Source organism: Cygnus atratus, chromosome 3, assembly GCF_013377495.2.
Source record: "Cygnus atratus isolate AKBS03 ecotype Queensland, Australia chromosome 3, CAtr_DNAZoo_HiC_assembly, whole genome shotgun sequence".
NCBI lineage: Eukaryota > Metazoa > Chordata > Aves > Anseriformes > Anatidae > Cygnus > Cygnus atratus.
Window position 1 is genome coordinate 118724960 of NC_066364.1, and position 18615 is coordinate 118743574.

At 41.5% G+C, this 18615-nt stretch overlaps 1 protein-coding gene across 6 annotated transcripts in view; it reads right to left on the reverse strand.

Moving 5' to 3' along the window:
• SPTBN1 (spectrin beta, non-erythrocytic 1) overlaps nt 1-18615 on the reverse strand; it is a 134902-nt gene that overhangs the window by 28140 nt on the left and 88147 nt on the right. For all 6 annotated transcript variants that reach the window (XM_035565501.2, XM_050710061.1, XM_035565500.2 and 3 more), the window contains 11 exons: nt 17596-17708; nt 16784-16971; nt 15625-15742; nt 13911-14069; nt 12931-13233; nt 11944-12097; nt 10385-11255; nt 10120-10257; nt 8684-9440; nt 8240-8442; nt 1457-1547 (listed from right to left, as the gene is read on the reverse strand). In XM_035565501.2, coding sequence (XP_035421394.1) covers nt 1457-1547; nt 8240-8442; nt 8684-9440; nt 10120-10257; nt 10385-11255; nt 11944-12097; nt 12931-13233; nt 13911-14069; nt 15625-15742; nt 16784-16971; nt 17596-17708 — 3095 coding nt within the window. The remainder of the gene's footprint in view (nt 1-1456; nt 1548-8239; nt 8443-8683; nt 9441-10119; nt 10258-10384; nt 11256-11943; nt 12098-12930; nt 13234-13910; nt 14070-15624; nt 15743-16783; nt 16972-17595; nt 17709-18615) is intronic.

The following is an 18615-nucleotide window of genomic DNA, read 5'->3' on the forward strand; positions in this document are numbered from 1 at the left end:
TCTAAGTCTCATTACGGCTGTTCTCTCAGAAAACAACCATTCAATTATCATCAAGACTAATGTCCGCTCAGAAAGGATTGGAAAAATTTATAACGTTTTGAAATTGTTAGTTCTGTCTTTGAAATGCTCAGAGGAGACATCCGTGCTTTAGTGGCTGGAGAGAAACAATTGAGAGAAAAGGCATTCAGGCGGCCAGACACTAGAGCTTTTATGCTTTCCTTTTTCTTTCAGTGACATTGGGGAAAAAAACAGATCCTAGGGAAGAACACAACCACACTGACACACAAGCTAGAAGAGCTCCAAGAGCCGGAGGGATTTTTGTATTAGAAATGTTACAGAGGAAGGAAGAAGCTGCTGCTAATGACAGCAGAATTTTTGCTCATCTGTCATGTTTTTACTACCAAGGAAGGAGCATTTAAGCCAAGTTCATGGCTAGCTTACGCAATGCAGGAAGACAGACTGCATCTAGGCAACCAAGCAGTAAACAACATTTGCCCAGTTTATGAGCATCGTTTTGCTTCTTTCTTCTATGAAATTCCAACTGTGGTGCAAGTCCATTTAGATGCACTGCAGCAACTTCCAGTTTCCTGTAGCTGGCTAAAACGTACAGCTAATGCAGCAGCAACTCTTGAAATTAAAAGCACTTTTCTCACAGTCACCTTTCTTTGCAGCCTTTAGGCATGGATAGCTAGCTTTTAATGCACATCACAGGCAAGGCCTGTGCCATCTTTAGTATCTGTTACTACTTCATGAAATAACCTGAAAATTATTCACTTAATTCCTCATGCTAGGAACAAGAATTTTCTTAATTTTATTTAAAATATCGCCTTCAGTGTCAAGAGTCCAAATAAGCCATTAGAAAATCTGGGTAGGATTTCTTTCTTTTTAAATGTCAGAGTACTTAATTTTAAGCACATGCAAACTATCAGGAAAATAATATGTTAAAATTTATCACATTTAATCCTGCTCCCCTCTTGTTCCTAAGCTGCTATTCTTCTGACTAATACTTTGGAGAAACCACTTAAACAACTCTCCTGTACCAGGCCACAAACACGTATGCAGCCTCAGACAAAATTCTTACTGTAAGAGTTCAGTGCTAATCCCACCAGATTCAGCATGATCAATTTATACCACAGCACAAAGTCTTCACTGCTTTTGGCAATCTTTCCTGTCTTTTGCTTAGAGGATGAAAGGAAAAATTCAGTTCAACCAACACACGGATTAATTTTTGCAGGGTTCTGGGTGTTTGCTTATTGTTTTGTTTATTTTTGTTTGGTTGTTTTGGTGTTTTTTTTGAATTGTTTACTCAACACTAAATACCACTGGATGACTTGATTGCAAAATATCAAGTATCCCAGTCATTATAATACACGGGGTGGGGGGGGGGGTGGGGGGGGAAGGATGCTTGTCTATAGGATGCAGCTTTTAGTGATAAAAGTGAAAGGATGTAATTTACCTCTTGACAATCCTGAAGAAACTTTTGAAGATCCCTGTTATCTTTCAGTCTCATCAGAAGTTCACTGGCTGCTTCACGGTTCTTCCTGTGTCTAGTCAAAAAAATAACAGCAGAGAAAAAAAATGAAATAGGCATTTCATGCAAAACCAATTTTTTCATTTCTGTTGCCCCTCTGGGATACATGGTTTGAGTAATTATGTGGTGTGTCTTTTACTGCTTTTCAAATGAAGAGCATGTTTGAAGCTCAGATGTGCATGTGTTATTTAGTGCGCTTACTTAGGTTCAGCACGCATTTGTTTTTGTGATCAGTCAAATACACAGGGAAAATTTTGAAGTCAGCATGGTTTCACAAGTATTATGTACAGAATTTGGAGCACTAATTGGAAGACCACAGGGAATTTCAGTCTGTTTGCCAAAAAGCATAAGAAAACCATCTTCAAAACTGCAACAATTAGATCTCAGGTTACGTAGCCCTTGCAAAGCGTGCACTTGCTGTAATGCTCTCCATAATATACCTTCCCTGTGGCTCAGCACCTCCTGCTAGCCAACAAAGCTGTAGTCGTTTATATAACCTTCCAAACGCTGTATTTAACAAACTCATTGTGACACACTTGTGTACTTCAGCAAACAGAAGCTCTATTCGCCTTGGAATGTATTTCTCAGAGCATTTTAGAGTAACCTTAGCACAGAGGAAAACCAAAGGTTAGTCAAAAAGCCCTATTTTTAATTCCTAATTGTTTGCCCCTTGAAGCATGAGTTGTGCTGGCAGCCCCACAGGTCTTGGTGGGTTCTTCAGATGGACATGGTGCCTGACGAGCCGATTCCTGAGGTATCGCCGAACATGTTTTTGACTGACACTTAATTTGGAATAGTAATCCCTGTCATTCTGTACTTCCGTTATTTATGAGGCGATTTAGACGGAGAAGGCAGAGTAAAGAAGATGATTTCTGTTTATTGCTCACTGTGTAAGATTTGTTCATATTTTGTTGTGCATGGTCTTATTGCTAGACTATGTAATAGACTAAGATAAATAAGGATAGAGAGTTGGAGATTATTTTATAGGGTGGCAATTTATAAGATGATCTCAGCACATAATTCCAATAGCTGAATAAATCCCTGTTAGTGGAAGTCTCCAGACACTCACGATATTCTCGAAAGCTATAAATTACATGTTGACGACAACTGGCTTAACGTACCACTTTTCCTGATCTAAAAATTACCAGAGCAAGCTCTCTGGAAGAGTTTAGTGACTTCAGAAACACAAAGAATACCTGTGTTTCCTGGGTGTTAAATAAAAGCAAAAGGTCTGTAAGGCAGAGGAATAGGAGAGGACCTTTTAAACAGCTACACATTGCTCCTTTGTTGTCTCAACAGCTTTCTCTGAATAACCATGCAGGCAGCAACTATAAAGCTGTAGGTAAAAAACAACTGAGTTACAGATCAGATGGCAGGGAAGACACACATAACCGTCAAAGGAAGAGGCTGGAGTCCAAGCCTGGGTAATTTTGATGTTTTGGCAGGTGTTACCTGAGAGAGTGCAAAGCAGAGGACACACAAATTGTGCCTTACGAAAAGCCTCTGTAATGTAGCTAACAGCGGTGAGTTTGATTCCACTCTTTTGTGGCTCACATATATATGTCTGGGCAAATACAGTGCATTACTCAGGTTGCTAAACTGAAGCAAGAAATTGTTTGGGTGATTGTATCATGATGATTTAGTGTCACGATGATTTAATAGATTTAAGGGTAGATTACATTCTAGACTCATGTATTCTGGAGAGGACACAAGTTGTGCAATTAAAAGGAAAATTTTCATGACATTGATTTGAATACAGTTAAGAATGAACAGACAAGTTCTTATGTTGAGAAACCTGGAGTTTAAAAATCTAGCAAATTATCTCCACGCAGTGTTGGAAATACCGACTTTAAGAACTCTGAAGGGAAAATACGCAGGAACATCACACAGATGATGATACAGCTGTGTTTTTTTTTTTTCTTCAGCATAACAAATATGATCGTTGGTGCTCAGAGTTATTCAACACTAAAAGGTTGTTTGGTTGTCCAAAATGACCTGGAGTGAGACTGCAAGATGAGAAATCTCTAAAGAACAGGGCTGAACTGTAACAAGGCTTAAACTGGACACTTGAGGACGTGGTTGTAACATACTGAGGATGGAATATATCCCTGCTGGAACAGGCAGGAATTCCTGTACTTTCATCACAGAATTGGTGTTATTTTTGAATGGGAATAAATGGCCTTAAGAAGTCATTTAGTCTGTTCTTCCTACCCAGACTGGCTATATCCAAACATTATAAATTCCTTGTCCATGTTCCCCCAAATTGTTCTTTAAGAGCTCCAATGACAGATTCTAGAATTTTCTTATTCTAGCGCATAACTACCCTTCCCATTACAAAGCTTTTCTTACCCTCTACTACCAGTAAGTCTGAAAGGCTCTAAAGAGAATCAACAGGCAGACAGACTGCAGAACAGAACCCTTTCAAGTACCACTTTTTATCCAGATGCTAAAATCACATGGTGTAAAGGGCCTGGCCGCCCCATTTCCCTGGCCACATGTGCAGAGGCCGAGCTGAGCCAGCTGGTGGGGCAGGGAGGTGGATGGACCAGCAGACAGACTGGCGGACAGACCAGACTGCAGCTGCACTGAGGGCCAAGAGCACTGGGCAGCCCTGGAGGGCGGAGAGAAGCACCAAGCCTGATGCACAGTTTTTGAACAAAGATTGCTCAACTGCTGATTGCAGTCATCCCTATTAAAATCCTACTCTTCTGAGAGGTGCGTGGCAAGGAAGGGCCAGAAACTGACTCTGCCACACTTCACGTTATCAGTGAGTGCTCTTACTGGTTTGCTGAAATAGTTTGTGGAAGAAAATCCCACACTAGCACAGAAGGGTTTGCTCTTCAGACTCCAATTATTTAGAATGACTGCTTGAATTCATCTGCTTGTTCATGCAAGAAATTGCATGTATTACTTACATTGTAGCTATGTCTAGGTCTACATTAAATAGGGACTTCCCTCTATATGCTGAAGAGGCAACCTCATATTCCAGTGTCTAAATTAAGCTAGACCTACATGGTAAAACGATATAGGAAAGGTACCACAGTCAGTTAAAACATGGGGACATCTTCCTTCTGTGGCAACGTTATGAAGAACCTAAAATAGTCAAATGAGGTATATTCAGCATGAAGATGTGCCTGACTCAAATTAACCCAAGAGCAGAACACCAAAATTTGCCACAATGTTCCCAGGCTGTCTCTGCAGAGGTCCTTGAGAATGCTAACACCACTGAAAACTGACAACATCTCTTGTGGTTTAACTGTAAGCCTGTGGGTTTCACAACCTTGTAGAAGTAATAAATCTTACACATAGCATGAATGCTACTGCCTGCTAAGAATGCTGAGATATATGCAAGGAAGGTCTAACTCTCTAGTTGTTCCAGCAAACAGCAGGCATTCTCCTTTCTGAACAGGCAAGAAGAAAAAAAAATATTTCAGTTCTCTGTTGAGTTAGAAAGTTGCACAAGTACAAAAGTTGATGAAAAACAGAACCAGGTAATAACTTGAGTCAGACCTGCCACTATCTTGAAGCTAAATCTCAGTTTTAGAATCAGAGAGTCCATGATGTAAGCAACTGGACCAGGGCAGTCCCCTTATGCTCCTCCAAGAGAAAATGGAGAAGAAAACACTTCCCTTCTGGATGGCAGAAACAGAAGCAGAAGTCACCAAATTAAGGACAGCTGCAGAGGGGCGACCAGCCAGGAGCCCTGCTCTCAGCAACCCTCTGGACTCAGAAACGGAAAGGGAAGGTTCTTCTTCACTGAGACCCCACCAGGGCCCCTTGGCAACAGGGCAAGCCGCAGACGTGGGCAGCTATAGAAGAGTGTCCTACCTGAGGGAGCAGTTGCAACAGGTAAAGCTGGGACCCACAGGGGCTCAGAGGTCACACAGCAGTATAACTGCCACAGGTGTGCTGATAGCTTGCTCCATTTCCCCTTCTTTCCTTGTGATAGCTTTATTCAAACCCATCTTCTCCCTCCCTCACTCTTTCTCTAGGTCCTTTTCCCCATTTATCTTTCCCTTGAACTGCATTAGAAGATCGTGCTGAAGCTGTGCGTCCTGTCACACTGCTCCCTCAGCTTCTGCATTCTTCTCTCCTTCCTGAGCAGTCTGAACAGTGTCTGTTCAGATGTAACCATTTCAGGGCAGGGGCTGTCTGCTGCACCAATGGACAGCGGGTTCTCCTCTGCATTAGCTTGCAAGCATTACTGTAAAAAGCACCATTAACCATATGAAAAACTACAAAGAGCTCCATATAGGAAGTACGGAGCCACTGCACATATTTGAACTTGTTTGTTTTGGTCTTTTGTTATACATCCAGGTGGAGTCTGGTTGGGAGAGCATTTTTTTTGTAAAACCAAAGAGGCTTCCTTTGCTACCACTCCCACTAAACCCAGCCCTAAGGCTTTGTTCTTGAGGCTTATCAGCCTTACAGACTCAGAGAGCAATCACACGGATTTCCTGGATAGCAGTGCACCGGATGGTTTTTGCAGTGCTCTGCATAAATACTTCTGGAATTGAGGAAATGTCCTGGGAAAAAAGTGGGGTTAAAAAAACTACAGCCTCTAGGACTTGCCTGCCATTCTGAGCAGGAACTCCAGCACGTCTTGCAGCCAGGATGGCCCAGGTGGCCAGCTAATGCCACAGGGCCATGGGGAAACAGAGAAGGAGCTGTGCTGGGGAAACAGCAACCGGAGCACCTCAGCCACGGGCAGCAGCGGCCCTGCTGCAGGGCACACACAGGATGGAAGGCTGAAGCTGTCTCCACTCCAACCACCTCAGACAGGGCTGCACAAAGAGGCTGGCTCCTTGCTACTGTTTTTTAAAATTCCAAAGTTACAGAAAGAAGACACCTAATCAGAAGGGCAGGATCAAGTCATAAGGATCAAGTCCACTTTCATAAGTGGATGTGAAAACTTGAAGTAGAGAACATATGAAGTCAGAGAGGGTAAATAAAGGAAAATAATTTTCTAGCTTTCACCTTTGGTAAGTAAGGGAAGTCAGCACAATTTGTGCTGACTAGAAATACATTTAGAACTGACCCTGTAAGCAGCATCAAAAAGCTACCAGACTGCATTTATGCACTGAATTAAACCTGATGTCCTTTAGGCCACAAAATGCTTCTACACGTGGGCCACATGAGGGCAGAACTCGTCACACTAGAGATGGCAGCATTTCCAAACACTCTCTCCTTTTTCCATCCTTCTCACTGGATGCTCCTTGAGTGAGAAGCACCTCTTTTTGAAGGGTACTCCCCAGTGAAGGGCACTGACAGCCAGGACAACCAAAATGTCCACAGTGCGTAGGATTTTTGGCACTGATGCACAATGTGCTATGCCACTACAGCACACATTTGACATCCTGGCCCTCCCTGCCCCAAATTCAGTGCTTTGTGGAAATGGAGAAAGAATGAAGATGCTGACTGGATGTGCTCATTATGTTCCAGTATTGGACAAAAGGCAAACGTAAATCCTTCCTTTATCTACGAGTAACGTCTTCCATAAAACGAAACAGTTATCTTCACACAATGGGACCTGTGTGTGCCTGTACTCAGGTTCTAGTTTGCTGGGGCTGGAAACCCAGTTAAGTGAAGAAATTCAGATCCTAGATTGCTTTCATATAATCTCCTCTTTCTAGTCTTTGCAGATTCTCTTTGTGATCTAAAGAGAGTCAAGCTGGTTAGAGGGAGAATGAAAATATGAGGTACTCTTGGCAGTAGACTGTCAGAGGGCTCAGAGGTCCTCAGCAAACTCTGGGCACAGGAATATCTGCCCTTTTTTAAATCCATGAGCCACAGCTAAAGCAGGTGCATAGACAGTGCAAAATGTTTACCAAAACAGGAAAGGCACAACATTTTTTGCACTGCTTCAGACCTCAGAGATAAAGGCATCTGGCCAACTCAAAGCTTACTGACTGCGGGAGGATGAAAGTCTGTCAGAAGGGTGGTCAGTAACATCTGACATGAAGTTCTGTATGAGCTTACTTCTGCGTTCTGACACTCATGATTCACAAGAGCCTCGAAAGTCTCCACTATTATTCAAACCATAAGCAGAAAGAACTATAAATCATAGACATCAAAAACGAACATTTGGCTTTCAAAGAAAAAAAAACTCTTAAAGGTCTATAGCAGTCATGCCACAGCTAAAGAGACAAAGCAAAAGACTTGTTCTGAGATGAAAGACACATTTGTACCAATGCTTTCTAATCTCATTTCAGAAGGGCCAGACAACTTAGAAAATGTGATCAAAGCTGAGTGGGTGGGGTAGATACAATGCCAATTACACTCTTGAAGAGCCACATTCCTTCCTCAGGGGAAGGACAGGAATATATTATTATCATTGAATCAGCTAGGAGATAGCAAAAAATCTTAAGGCTTGTGGAACCAGGTATAGCTACTGCTACAGCTCCCAACACAATATGAACTCTGTTAATACTCCAAGAATTATAAGCAACACTCATATAGCCAAATTCTGGGTAGTGAGCTCATTACCTAGTGAGTCTCAAGAAAATGGAAGAGGTAATGTTTAATTAACATTAGCCCAGCATATTTTTGAAACATTACAGTTCCTATTTTTCCACAGGACAAAGAAAACATTCTGCAACAGATGTTTTCTAACATGTTGCTTTGCCTTTGGATTCTGATAAAAGGTCATCTCTCAAATAACAGAATTAAAACGTGGACAGCTACATTCTGTCATTATTCTGACCTTACCTGTCATCAATAGAGTCCACTTTCTCCTGGATTTTATCAGAGTTAATGTTCCCATCACTAACTAGCCTTCTGCCAGTCTCTACGACTGCATTGATCTTTTCTTCATTGGCATCCATTGTAGTCATGAAATCCTCCTGTTTTTTAATAGCAGCTTCTGCTCCTTCCAAGGTAGTGGGCATTTCTGTGTGTGCCAAAACATACTCCTGTGATTAAAACACAAATCAGAGAGAGAAAAGTATTACACTCAGGCTACGTTGCATGCTGTCAACAGATTCACCACATATGAAAACAAATGTCTCAAGAAGACTAAGAAGTAAAATTCAAAAAGCAAATTAATTTGAGTTACTTTTAAAAAATAAAAAGGTAGTTTATCTGTTTTCAGCTCTCTCTCTTCCGCAAGTGTCAGCTTGTGGAAATGAAGACAAGTAAACATTGCCCACTTACCTGGTTATTAAGAAATGCTTCTGCTTGTTTGGTATCTCTGAGAAATAGCTGGTAGGCATGAGACTGGGAGAGGAGATTTTGCCTGTTCTCCCACATTTTGTGGAGCTCATTCCATCCAGTGTCCAAAGCTTGTAGGCGCTGGCGTAAGAACATGTACTGAGCGTCAGTTTGCCCTTGAGTCACCATCTCACCCATGTCCCTCATTTTCTGATAGTCTTCCTCATAATTGTTGATTTCATTCTTAATATTCTCATGTTGAGTGAGCAGCTTCTCAGCCTCTGTCAGTGTGTTTGGCATGTCTTCAGAGGCAATTGCAGTCTGAGTTCTGGATAGCCATGACTGGAAGTCATCTAGATCTCTCAGGAACTGTTGCAGTTTGCTTGCCTCTCCAAGAGACTCTTCCCGGTTCTTCAGAGTGGTCTTCATTTCTTCCCATACATCGTTGATTTCTGCGAGCCGTGAAAGGATAGCCTGTGCCTGGTCAGGATGCTCTGATTCCAACTTTTCTGCCTCTTTTTGCAGGTCACTGAGCTTAGCTTCAATGGCTACCAGGTCACGTTCCATGCCCGTCAGCTTCCTCTGCAGGGCCATCACTCCAGCGAGATCATTACCCAGATCTTGCGTGGATTCAATCACTTTTGTCTTTTCCCTGATCCAGGACTTGGTTTCATTACATTCAAGGTGGTAATTCTGGATACTCAGGGCCGAGAGCAAAGCATCCTTCTTTCTGTCTACCAGTTCTCTGAACTGGCTCCATCTGAAATTTGTGATGAGAGAAAAGCAGAGAAATCGAGACTTGTCTACAATAAGGGAAAAGCGTATGGCAATGCTGCTGAGCGAGCAGTTACTCACATTAGCTTGTTAAGCCATGAAATAACTTAACATATTCATGCTTTTTTCAGCCCTTTCCATATCATCAATAGTTTTAGCAAAACAATCATTAACCAAGCTATGGCATATATAAGAATATGTCAAGTATCAGCAGTACTGAGTCTTTGCAAGTATAATCTTTTCTCAAGTGAAAAATTGCTAGTTACATCTAATTTTCACACTAAATATACTCTCTCAGTGGACTTTGAAACCAAAAAGAGAGTGAGTTTACATGAAGTATTATATTGGTTTCTTTTTGTGTGTTTGTTTGTTTTAAATTAATAATAGTCACTATAGCAAGTTTCCAGCTCTCAAGTCATGGTACTGATACACTTAGGACCTGGTTGAAGTCAGTAACAAAACTTTATCTGTTAATTGAACATTTCAAAGACACAGCTCTCTTTCCTTTTGAAGAAAAATTGAAGGTAGTTGAGGGTCTACTTTGAAGATACTTGAGGTAACAGTATCAGAATATATTTAAAAACACATACAAGAAACACAAGTGACACCACTATACTTTTTTCATCCAGCGTCACATTTTTCATGAGCATGAGGCCTTCACGTACCTTGTGTTGAGTTTATCTTGCTGCGCTTTGATCTCCTTCTCACTTGGATGGCCACTGTGCATTAGCTGCCTAGCAATTTGGTTCACTACTGCAACACGAGAAGCCTGATTGTTCATTTCAGGTTCTAAGCTTTCAAATCTGGGGGAGAAAAAAAAGATCACAAAGGCATTAGAGAATCAGAGTCATAGGCAAGTTAACAAAGGTGGCTGGTGCACAAAAACTTCCAGCCAGAATTCCCAAAACTTCCTAGTAAATCCATTCCCACCTGTGCTGGATCACTTCCAGGTCCTCCAGCTTCTCTGGAATCTGCATATTATTCAGCCACTTCTCCTTTTCATCTATCCAAAGTTCACAAGCATCTGCCTCGCTGAACATCTTATAAAGAGCAAGGGTATCCTGCAAGGCCTGTTTACGCAGCCGAGTCAGCTCAGCAACCTCCTTGTATCTTTCTTCTATTCCGGACAACCTGCCTTGCACATCTGGAGACCCGGCGTGTTCCTGCGGTAGAGCCTTTGCCTGCTCGTGAAGCGAGTCAATGGTTGGCCGGTAGCTTGCAATCTCTTCAGCAACATCCTTGTGTTTCTTGACCAAGGACTGTGTAGAATATTCATCATGACCAACATCGTTGCTGGAGACAATTTTGAGGATGTCCAACATCCATGCGTCAATGTCATCAGCATCAGCCTGGAACTGGTGAAGGAGAGAGGCTTCCTCCAGACGTTTCTTCCTAATGGCAGATAACTGTTCCAAGTTAGCCCACTGCTCCCGGATATCCTTAATTCTTTCTCTGATCTTCTCAGACCCAAAATGCTCTTCCGCAATCATGTCTTCACCTTCTTTTATCGCTTGCTGGAAGTGGCCACTACGACCACTCATTTCGTCTTCAAATGCCTTATGTTTACTCAAGAGACGGACAACACTGGTTAGGTCCTTCCCATAGTCATCAGATGAAAGGATCTGTTCCTTCTCCCTGATCCAACCCTCTTCTTCAGCCATTTCCCAGAAGAATTTCCAGAGGCGCCGGGACTCCTCCAAGCGGGCCCGGCGCTCGGCTGCAAGCTGGCACAGCTCTTGGTAACAGAACTCCATGTGAGCGACGCGGTCCCTGATAACCTGCGGGTCACATGGCTTGTAACCTGTTCAGACAGAGAATGTGCATTACAACATGGACTCATTCATTTTCATCGCAACAGCTGGGGTGTACCTAGAGTTCTTAATTCCTGCTTGTTCTGTCTGCAAAGTTTATGGAAGAGAATCCATAGTTAGTCTCCTGAAACAATGTGAACAATTCAGACTTCACCATCCCGTGACACAAAACAGAAAATGCTGTTCTGTGAATGAAGACAAAAAACTAAATAAATAAAAAGGGTAAGACACCCACGACTGTTTTCAGTGAAAGAAGATTCACTACCCCAGATTTATATCACAACACAAAATGAACATTATTTACCCTAGTTAATTATGCTAGTTTAGTGGAATCACTTTTAGTTAGCATAGATTGGGACAATATCAGACTTAATATAATTATTTGCTTATGTTTCATTAGAAACACAAAACCGGGAATTAATGGTGACTGCTACAAAGTTACAGCAGCTGCTGGTTAGGAGTGTGACATAGCAGACAAAACACAAGCCGCACCGAACTTCTGAACAGGCTAACTTGACAAATTAATCATTGACACAGTGAGGGAAGAAGGAAAAAATGAAGCTGGATTCTCTTATTCTGGTGCTGAACTTAACCTAACGTGCTTTGCAGAACTAATGATGCTTACAGATAACCCCATATATAACTAAAACTAAGGAGGATGTGTTGGCTGCTAGTTACCTTCTCCATCGGTGGCAAACTTCTGTGCAGATGCATTGACCCCTCTCACTCTCTCAGCCTGAATGGCAATGTCAGCTTCCACAAGAGCGTGTTTCTGCAACAGGTCTTCGACTCCTAACAAATGTTTGCCATAGTCTTGAGACAGCAGAAGCACCTGATAAAAATGTAAAAGACAAATAAAATGGGCTCAAGGCCATATGCTATTTGTTTCTTAATGACTCCTTCATGCCTTACACTGTTTCTCCTTTGTTACACCGACTAAACTCCACAGAAACACTAGGGACATAAGAAGAGTTATTTCAACCTTAGAGAGGTATGACTGATGTGAATTTGAACCAACATTTTTCAAATCCCTGATGAAGAACCATGGAGAAATCGACCATGCTCTTTAATGATGAAAAGCCAAGTCAGCTCAGCAGGACCACTGAAAGGCACTCAGTCCAGGTCCTGTGAGCTGCCAGCGAGCTACACACATCTTTCTTTCCTCCAACAGCTTCCAAGTTCTGCTGGCTCATGGACAAGAACAAAGTTACAATTCCTCCCCTTCCTTGGTCCCAGCAGAACAGACTGAGAAATTCCATGCTTTTAAAAGCACAGTGGTGAAAAGGTGGCTCATGTCAGTGGTGATGGAGAGAGATCATGTAATTCCCTTTCACTGAAATCTGTATCCTCACCCAAGCACTCTAACCAAAGCCTCTTGCCCTTATGAGAGAGGCACGAAGATGAAAAGTGTCTTTTTATAGAAGCGTGTCGTTTTGTAGAAGCAAGCTTGGTCCTTTTCCTTAATTGTTTTTAATCTTTATTTTAAAATATCATCATAAGGTATAAGAAATTTGTTCACTGCCCATGAATGTGGGTCTTCTGAATTTGCCAACTAAACCAGATAGGCAAAACGAATCTTAAAAAAAAAAAAAAAAAAAAAAAAAAAGGACATTTACACATCTCTAGAATATATTTTTTCTGTGTTCTTGAATGGGCAACACCTACCTTCATCTCATCCATCCAGTCCATAATGTACAGCATTTCCTGGAAAATCTTTTGCAGGCCAAGATTCATCTCCAGCCGTTGTCTCCGTGCCCTGAGCAGCTCCAGGAGGTATTCCCACAGGCGTATAACATTGTCCTTTCTTGCAGTGATGCGTTTTATATCATGATAATTTTCAGTCTCAAGCTCCTTTGCAACTGCAACCACAGCTTGGACTCGTTCTTCGTATGCTGCAATGTCTGTTTCAATAGCCTCATGCTTCTTCGTTGCAGCCTCCACTGCTGGAAGGTCAAAGCCAAAATTATCCTGTAAAGACAGAAAAACTTCTTCAGCAATGGCTGCCGAGGAGAAAAGCCCTACTGCTCAAACTCTAAAATGATTTCTGATTGTGCAGAACACTCTCATTAGCGATTTCAGGAGTTGGACTCGATGATCCTTGTGGGTCCTTTCCAAATTGGTATACTCTATGATTCTATGATTTCACGATCTCAAAATGCTCTGAAAACTCCTCTGATAAAATCAGAGATAATTCTGATAAAATCAGACATCATTTACTAGATTTGGTGAAACAACCATGGCGGCCATCAGGATTAGCCTAGGGTTTGGGTTTTTTGCTTGTTTGTTTTTCAAAAGCCACCTCAAATAATGATATGTTTATTATTCCTGGGCTTATTCTGTTGAATTGACCTAAATATTCAGGTAAAGAAAATCTTGACTGTGGGTAGTTATTTCCACATGAATATCTCTTGAATACAGAAAAATAGATTCCAAGAATGGGTGTGTGTGAATACATTAAAAATAGAACAGTAATATATACACATATACACTAAATGTACCTTTATACACATACAATAAATATAAATATGCATAGATTCAGTAACATAAGTGGCACAGGAGAGGAAATGTTCTCTTTACAAGAACTGTATCCTTTAATTACTCAAAGGAATCATTTTAGTCACACAGACAATTTCTGAAAGCAGCACCTGAGAAACTAGACGTTGATTTTCACTTAGCCAAGTTTCTCTCATAGCTGCCTTGCGATCAAATCTGCGTGCAAGTTGTTCCAGTTTCTCTTGTCTGATGAGCTCATTTCGCAGTGCCAGTTCTCTTTCATGTTCAGCTTTTTCCAGTCTTTCCCAGGCCTGAAGATGTGAAGAAAAAGAAAATGCATCTTCTAACTACACATTCATATAGGGTTATGATAAATCATGTGTGCTTCACATGCAATCAGTACTGAAGTCACTTCAGCCAAGTTTCTCAGAACTGGCAAATTTATTTAAATGCCAATGAATCTGGTCTATATAGGCTGGCCTTACATCTTGTCTGCTAATGTAAGGGCATGACTTAAAAATTGGTCTCAATTTATAAATTCATTTTCTGAGCAAGAGGTTTAAGTCTTGTTTATCTTGTATGCATTTTCTTGAGTTCACTTGTTATTTGCCTCCTACAAAGCTTAAGCAAACCACTTTGGCTTCAATGTGTAAGAAAGCAATTGTTTCAAAATCTTCTGAGTGCTATTCCCAAGGAAGGGATTCTATCTTTCTCCTTTAGGAGATGAGAATTAGAGATTCACGCCATCTCATCCCTAAAATCAATTTACAATTGTTCTTTATTACATCCACTTTGGAAAGGAAAACAAGTACAGAATTCAGTGACTTTTGCTGCATGCAAGTCCTGTTTTTTCCCCAAAGCAAGAAGTTATTCACATGCATGGCATTAATACTACAAAAACAGAGCCTTAGAAGCATGTTGAAAGCCAGCTAATCACCTTTCAGATCTCCTTACAAACAACAAAAATACCCACAATTAAACACAAACTACCCTAGATTCTTCTAAATCCTAACAGATGTGAAATTGCCTGAAACCCAAAGTATTTTAGGCATTTGCAGGCACAGGAGCTTAACGCAAACAGGAGAGCTGCGCAGTTTACTGCTCTCTAGGATGCAGATCGAGGCCACAGACGCCCACAACAGCTGCTCTGGGAATGGCAGGCATGATCAAACACAAATGAGGAGAGCTCACAGTTTTAAGTTGTTTGTTATCCTTGAAAGAGCTTGTCAGCTCTGCTGCTGTTCTCCCAGCTGCACCAGCATAAAAAATAGCTGCATAAGCCCCAAGAGGGAACCTAGAGGATTGGTCACAGCGCTTCCTTTATTCTCCCATGCTGTGGGCCATGGGGCTGCGAGGCAGATGAGGGCCAGCTCTGCTCCCCGCTGGGAGCCAGGGAAGGCAGAGGTGTTGCAAGGGCACCACAGCCCTGAACAACACACGGTGTCTGCTGCTGCGCATGGCTCTGCTGAGACTCCCTCGACCTCCTGCTTGCAGGGAGCTATGCTGGGACAAATCTCCTCAAAACTAAGTAGGCAGGGCTGCAATATCTTGATATTGTTGCTATTTTCTGCTGATTAGCAATAGGTACAACCCTGTATGAGCAAGGGCTATCGGATCCATAACTGACTGCTCAGAACTACTGAGGGTGTTTCCCCGTGCAGAACAGCTTACAGATGCTGAGGCCACCCAGGGACTCGGTTCAGATTAGCGAGTCCAAGAGAAGGGAAAATATCACCCAACCTCTCCCATGCCTTACGGTTCCCCACGTCAAGGCTAGAGACAGCAGATGCGTTTCTTCCCAGTATGCTGAGACTGAAAGGAAAAAACAAAATCCTGAGTCGCATAGCAGCTGCTGGCTCAGTTTACCTTGTTAATGTCAGAGATGAGTTTGCCCTCCCTTGGCATGTATACTTTCTGATTGTTGGCTCTCATTTTGCTTTGGATGGTAAAAAGTAGCACTTCTAGGTTTCCTTTTTCTGTAAACCTAAACAAAATTTCCAAAAGAATAGTTACAATAAAGCTTTCGTTACTACTAGGTTATTACAAAGCACTTCCTTACAATACTGACATTATGAATGGAACACTCAGATAAACACCCGCATCTTGTGTGAACACTGGAAGCAGCAGAAATAGCCTTTCCAACCAGATGGGTCAAACAGAAAGAAAAAAAAAAGAAAAAAAAACAACTTCACAGAAGTCAGTTGTCTATCTGTTTAGATTTAAGCCCCTTGGGGAGACAGAAGACTGCATTTTTTAATTCTATTACATTTGTTGTCCTAGTTTATCAACCCAAGAAATGGAAGTTTTATTTAAACTGCCGGCTGCAGTCAATAAACTCTTCCCACTGTTTTCCCTGAGTTGTATGCCTGGGAAATAAACAAACTGCAGAGGCACTAGGGAATAGACTGCAATTTTAGAAAACGTCTGGATACTTTGTAATGTTTTCAATTGCAATTATTATCCATTAGGACTTATATTAGACAAAAATAATAAATAGATCGGATAACATAATGCTAAAAGAAACTTCCAGAAATAAGTTGCATGGCTTTGGTTGTATCAGTTGTAGCAAGCAGAGCTACGTTTTACAAAGCCAGACACACTTCCTCTTGATTTAGGAAAAGCAGTAAGAGCCTTTCAATAGCTGTGTCTTGGTATTGTACGATGCTAGCAAACATGGCTGGTGATATTACTGCACTAGCATGGTATATACTATTACCACTTGTATTACAAGGCAGGCACCTCAGTGAAATGATAGCTTCCAGTACTATAAGATCCTACAGACAACACACGTTTTTAATTATTATTGCTATTGTTATTACTATGTGCATATCAAATAGCATAAAGCAAATAGGTTCTAAGTAATAATGGTCAGTGCCAATTAGAAATGTGATACCTGATTCTGTTCAGAAAAATAAATTCTCAAGCCAAGATTAAAATTACTTGGATGTTTGTTAAAAAAAACAAAAATCAATGACTGACTAAACAAAACAAGACCACTGCTTTTTTAAGCTAAGATTAAAATTACTTCGGTGGTTTCTCTACTGTGCGGTAAGTGTTGAACGCCTGTAGCTGCTGCTGCACACCAACTAGCGAGTTGGCAAATTTGCGATTGTTGAGGATGATAATGGTTTGTTCAATCCACTCAAGAAGGTCAGAAGCCAGCGATTCATATTTTTCAATCATTTTCTCTGTTTCAATGGCATTGTCAAGCACCTGCAACAAGCAGCACAAAATAAAGATGAATTCAAGGGCAGTGCTCTTCAGAGTCATCTCAATCCAACAAGCTGCATAAAGGAAGCTCTGCTGGCTTATGAATCAGACCACTCACTCCTGAGCGCCATGGGGGCTGTGCTCCCCAAGGAACAAGGGCTTTGCATTTCTCAGCACCGAATTCCCATGATCCCAAGGCAACAGAGGGGCAGAGCAAAGGCTTACAAAAGGATTCACATCCAGTCTGCTAGCTGTAAGGATGGGGGCAGCTTTGCCAAAGGGCAGAGAATGACTGCACATTTTTTAAATGAGGAACTTTTCTGGGCTTCAGAAGAGACAGAGGACCCAGAGGGTGAGGAGCAGCTAATGGGAAAGGAAAAGCAGCAATGATGCACAATTAACAAACAAAAATAAAACACCAGCCAAATGTTTTCTAATAAGAGACAGCTGGAAATTAACTACTCCTCATGGACATATGGGAATATTTAACATTCAAAACATGTTTCAAAAGCAAAACTAAAAACTCCCATACAGGGGACTTTCTAAGGATTAACACCCAAGAAGGAAAAATAAGAATCAGAAAGATTTAAACTACTTTACAACAACTGATAACTTGAACTTGCAAACCTTTCCAATACGTTTTCCTTCAACAGCTAATGCTTTCATCTTGGAGAAGTAGTGGTAATATGTCACCACATAGGTGATGATTGACTTTTCATCAGGATGATCAACACTGATATCTGCAAACCAAACAAGAGTTGTCTTAGCACACTGCGGGTGCATGAGTTAAAACAACAAAGCCAATAATCCAACATGAATGGGCTCAAGAGTCTGAGAGATGGGTTCAGTGACAGTTCAGCTCCTACAATTTATATCCTAATCAGAAATAAATTCAGCAGCTTTGGACTGGTTCTGAATTTCTTGGTGTTGTGCAGTATTGAACTCTATCACTAAGAAGCTCTCCTTTATCCGTCTCAGTGCAGACCATGGTCAAAGCATGCGATATGGGTGAGGGGTCTTTGGGCCAGATTTTGTCACAGACTGTGTGGCTAACTTCCCTTGTGCCTGTGTGACTTGGCAGAAAACTTCAGTGCTGTATCAGTATTTAGAGAGAGAGATTCAAAGCTAACTGCAAGTCTGTCTAAGCAAATCTTCTGAGATATACAGATGGAAAACAATTTATTTCCTCTCCTGCAGCAATTCTGAGGCTATGGAAAATAAGCAAGAAGAAACTTGCCCGAATACATGGCCTCTATTTATTTGTCCTGTGACAAGAAAGTTTCTTGTCCTAGCATTGTGAGCACTCCTTCCAATACACAAGTGCACAATCTCATGAAAGCACAGGCTAAAACTCACCCAAGAATCTGTGAAAGAAATTGCTAACTATTGGGTGAAGTCCGCATTTGTCATCTTCTGGCTCAAACTAAGAAGCAAAGTGTTTCTCAGAGCAGACCAGAAGGGCGCCTTTAACTGGAATGATCTTATGTACACATGGCCTGTCCAGTGGTCTTGTCAGATGGGGGAATATAAATTCAGAATTAAAGCTGTTGTGCTTCCACAGCTCTGTCCTCTGCAGGAGACATCTTGCATTCTCTCCTTCCCTCTCTAGCTGTATCACTAAGTGAGTCAGCAGCATCCAGCTGCTCT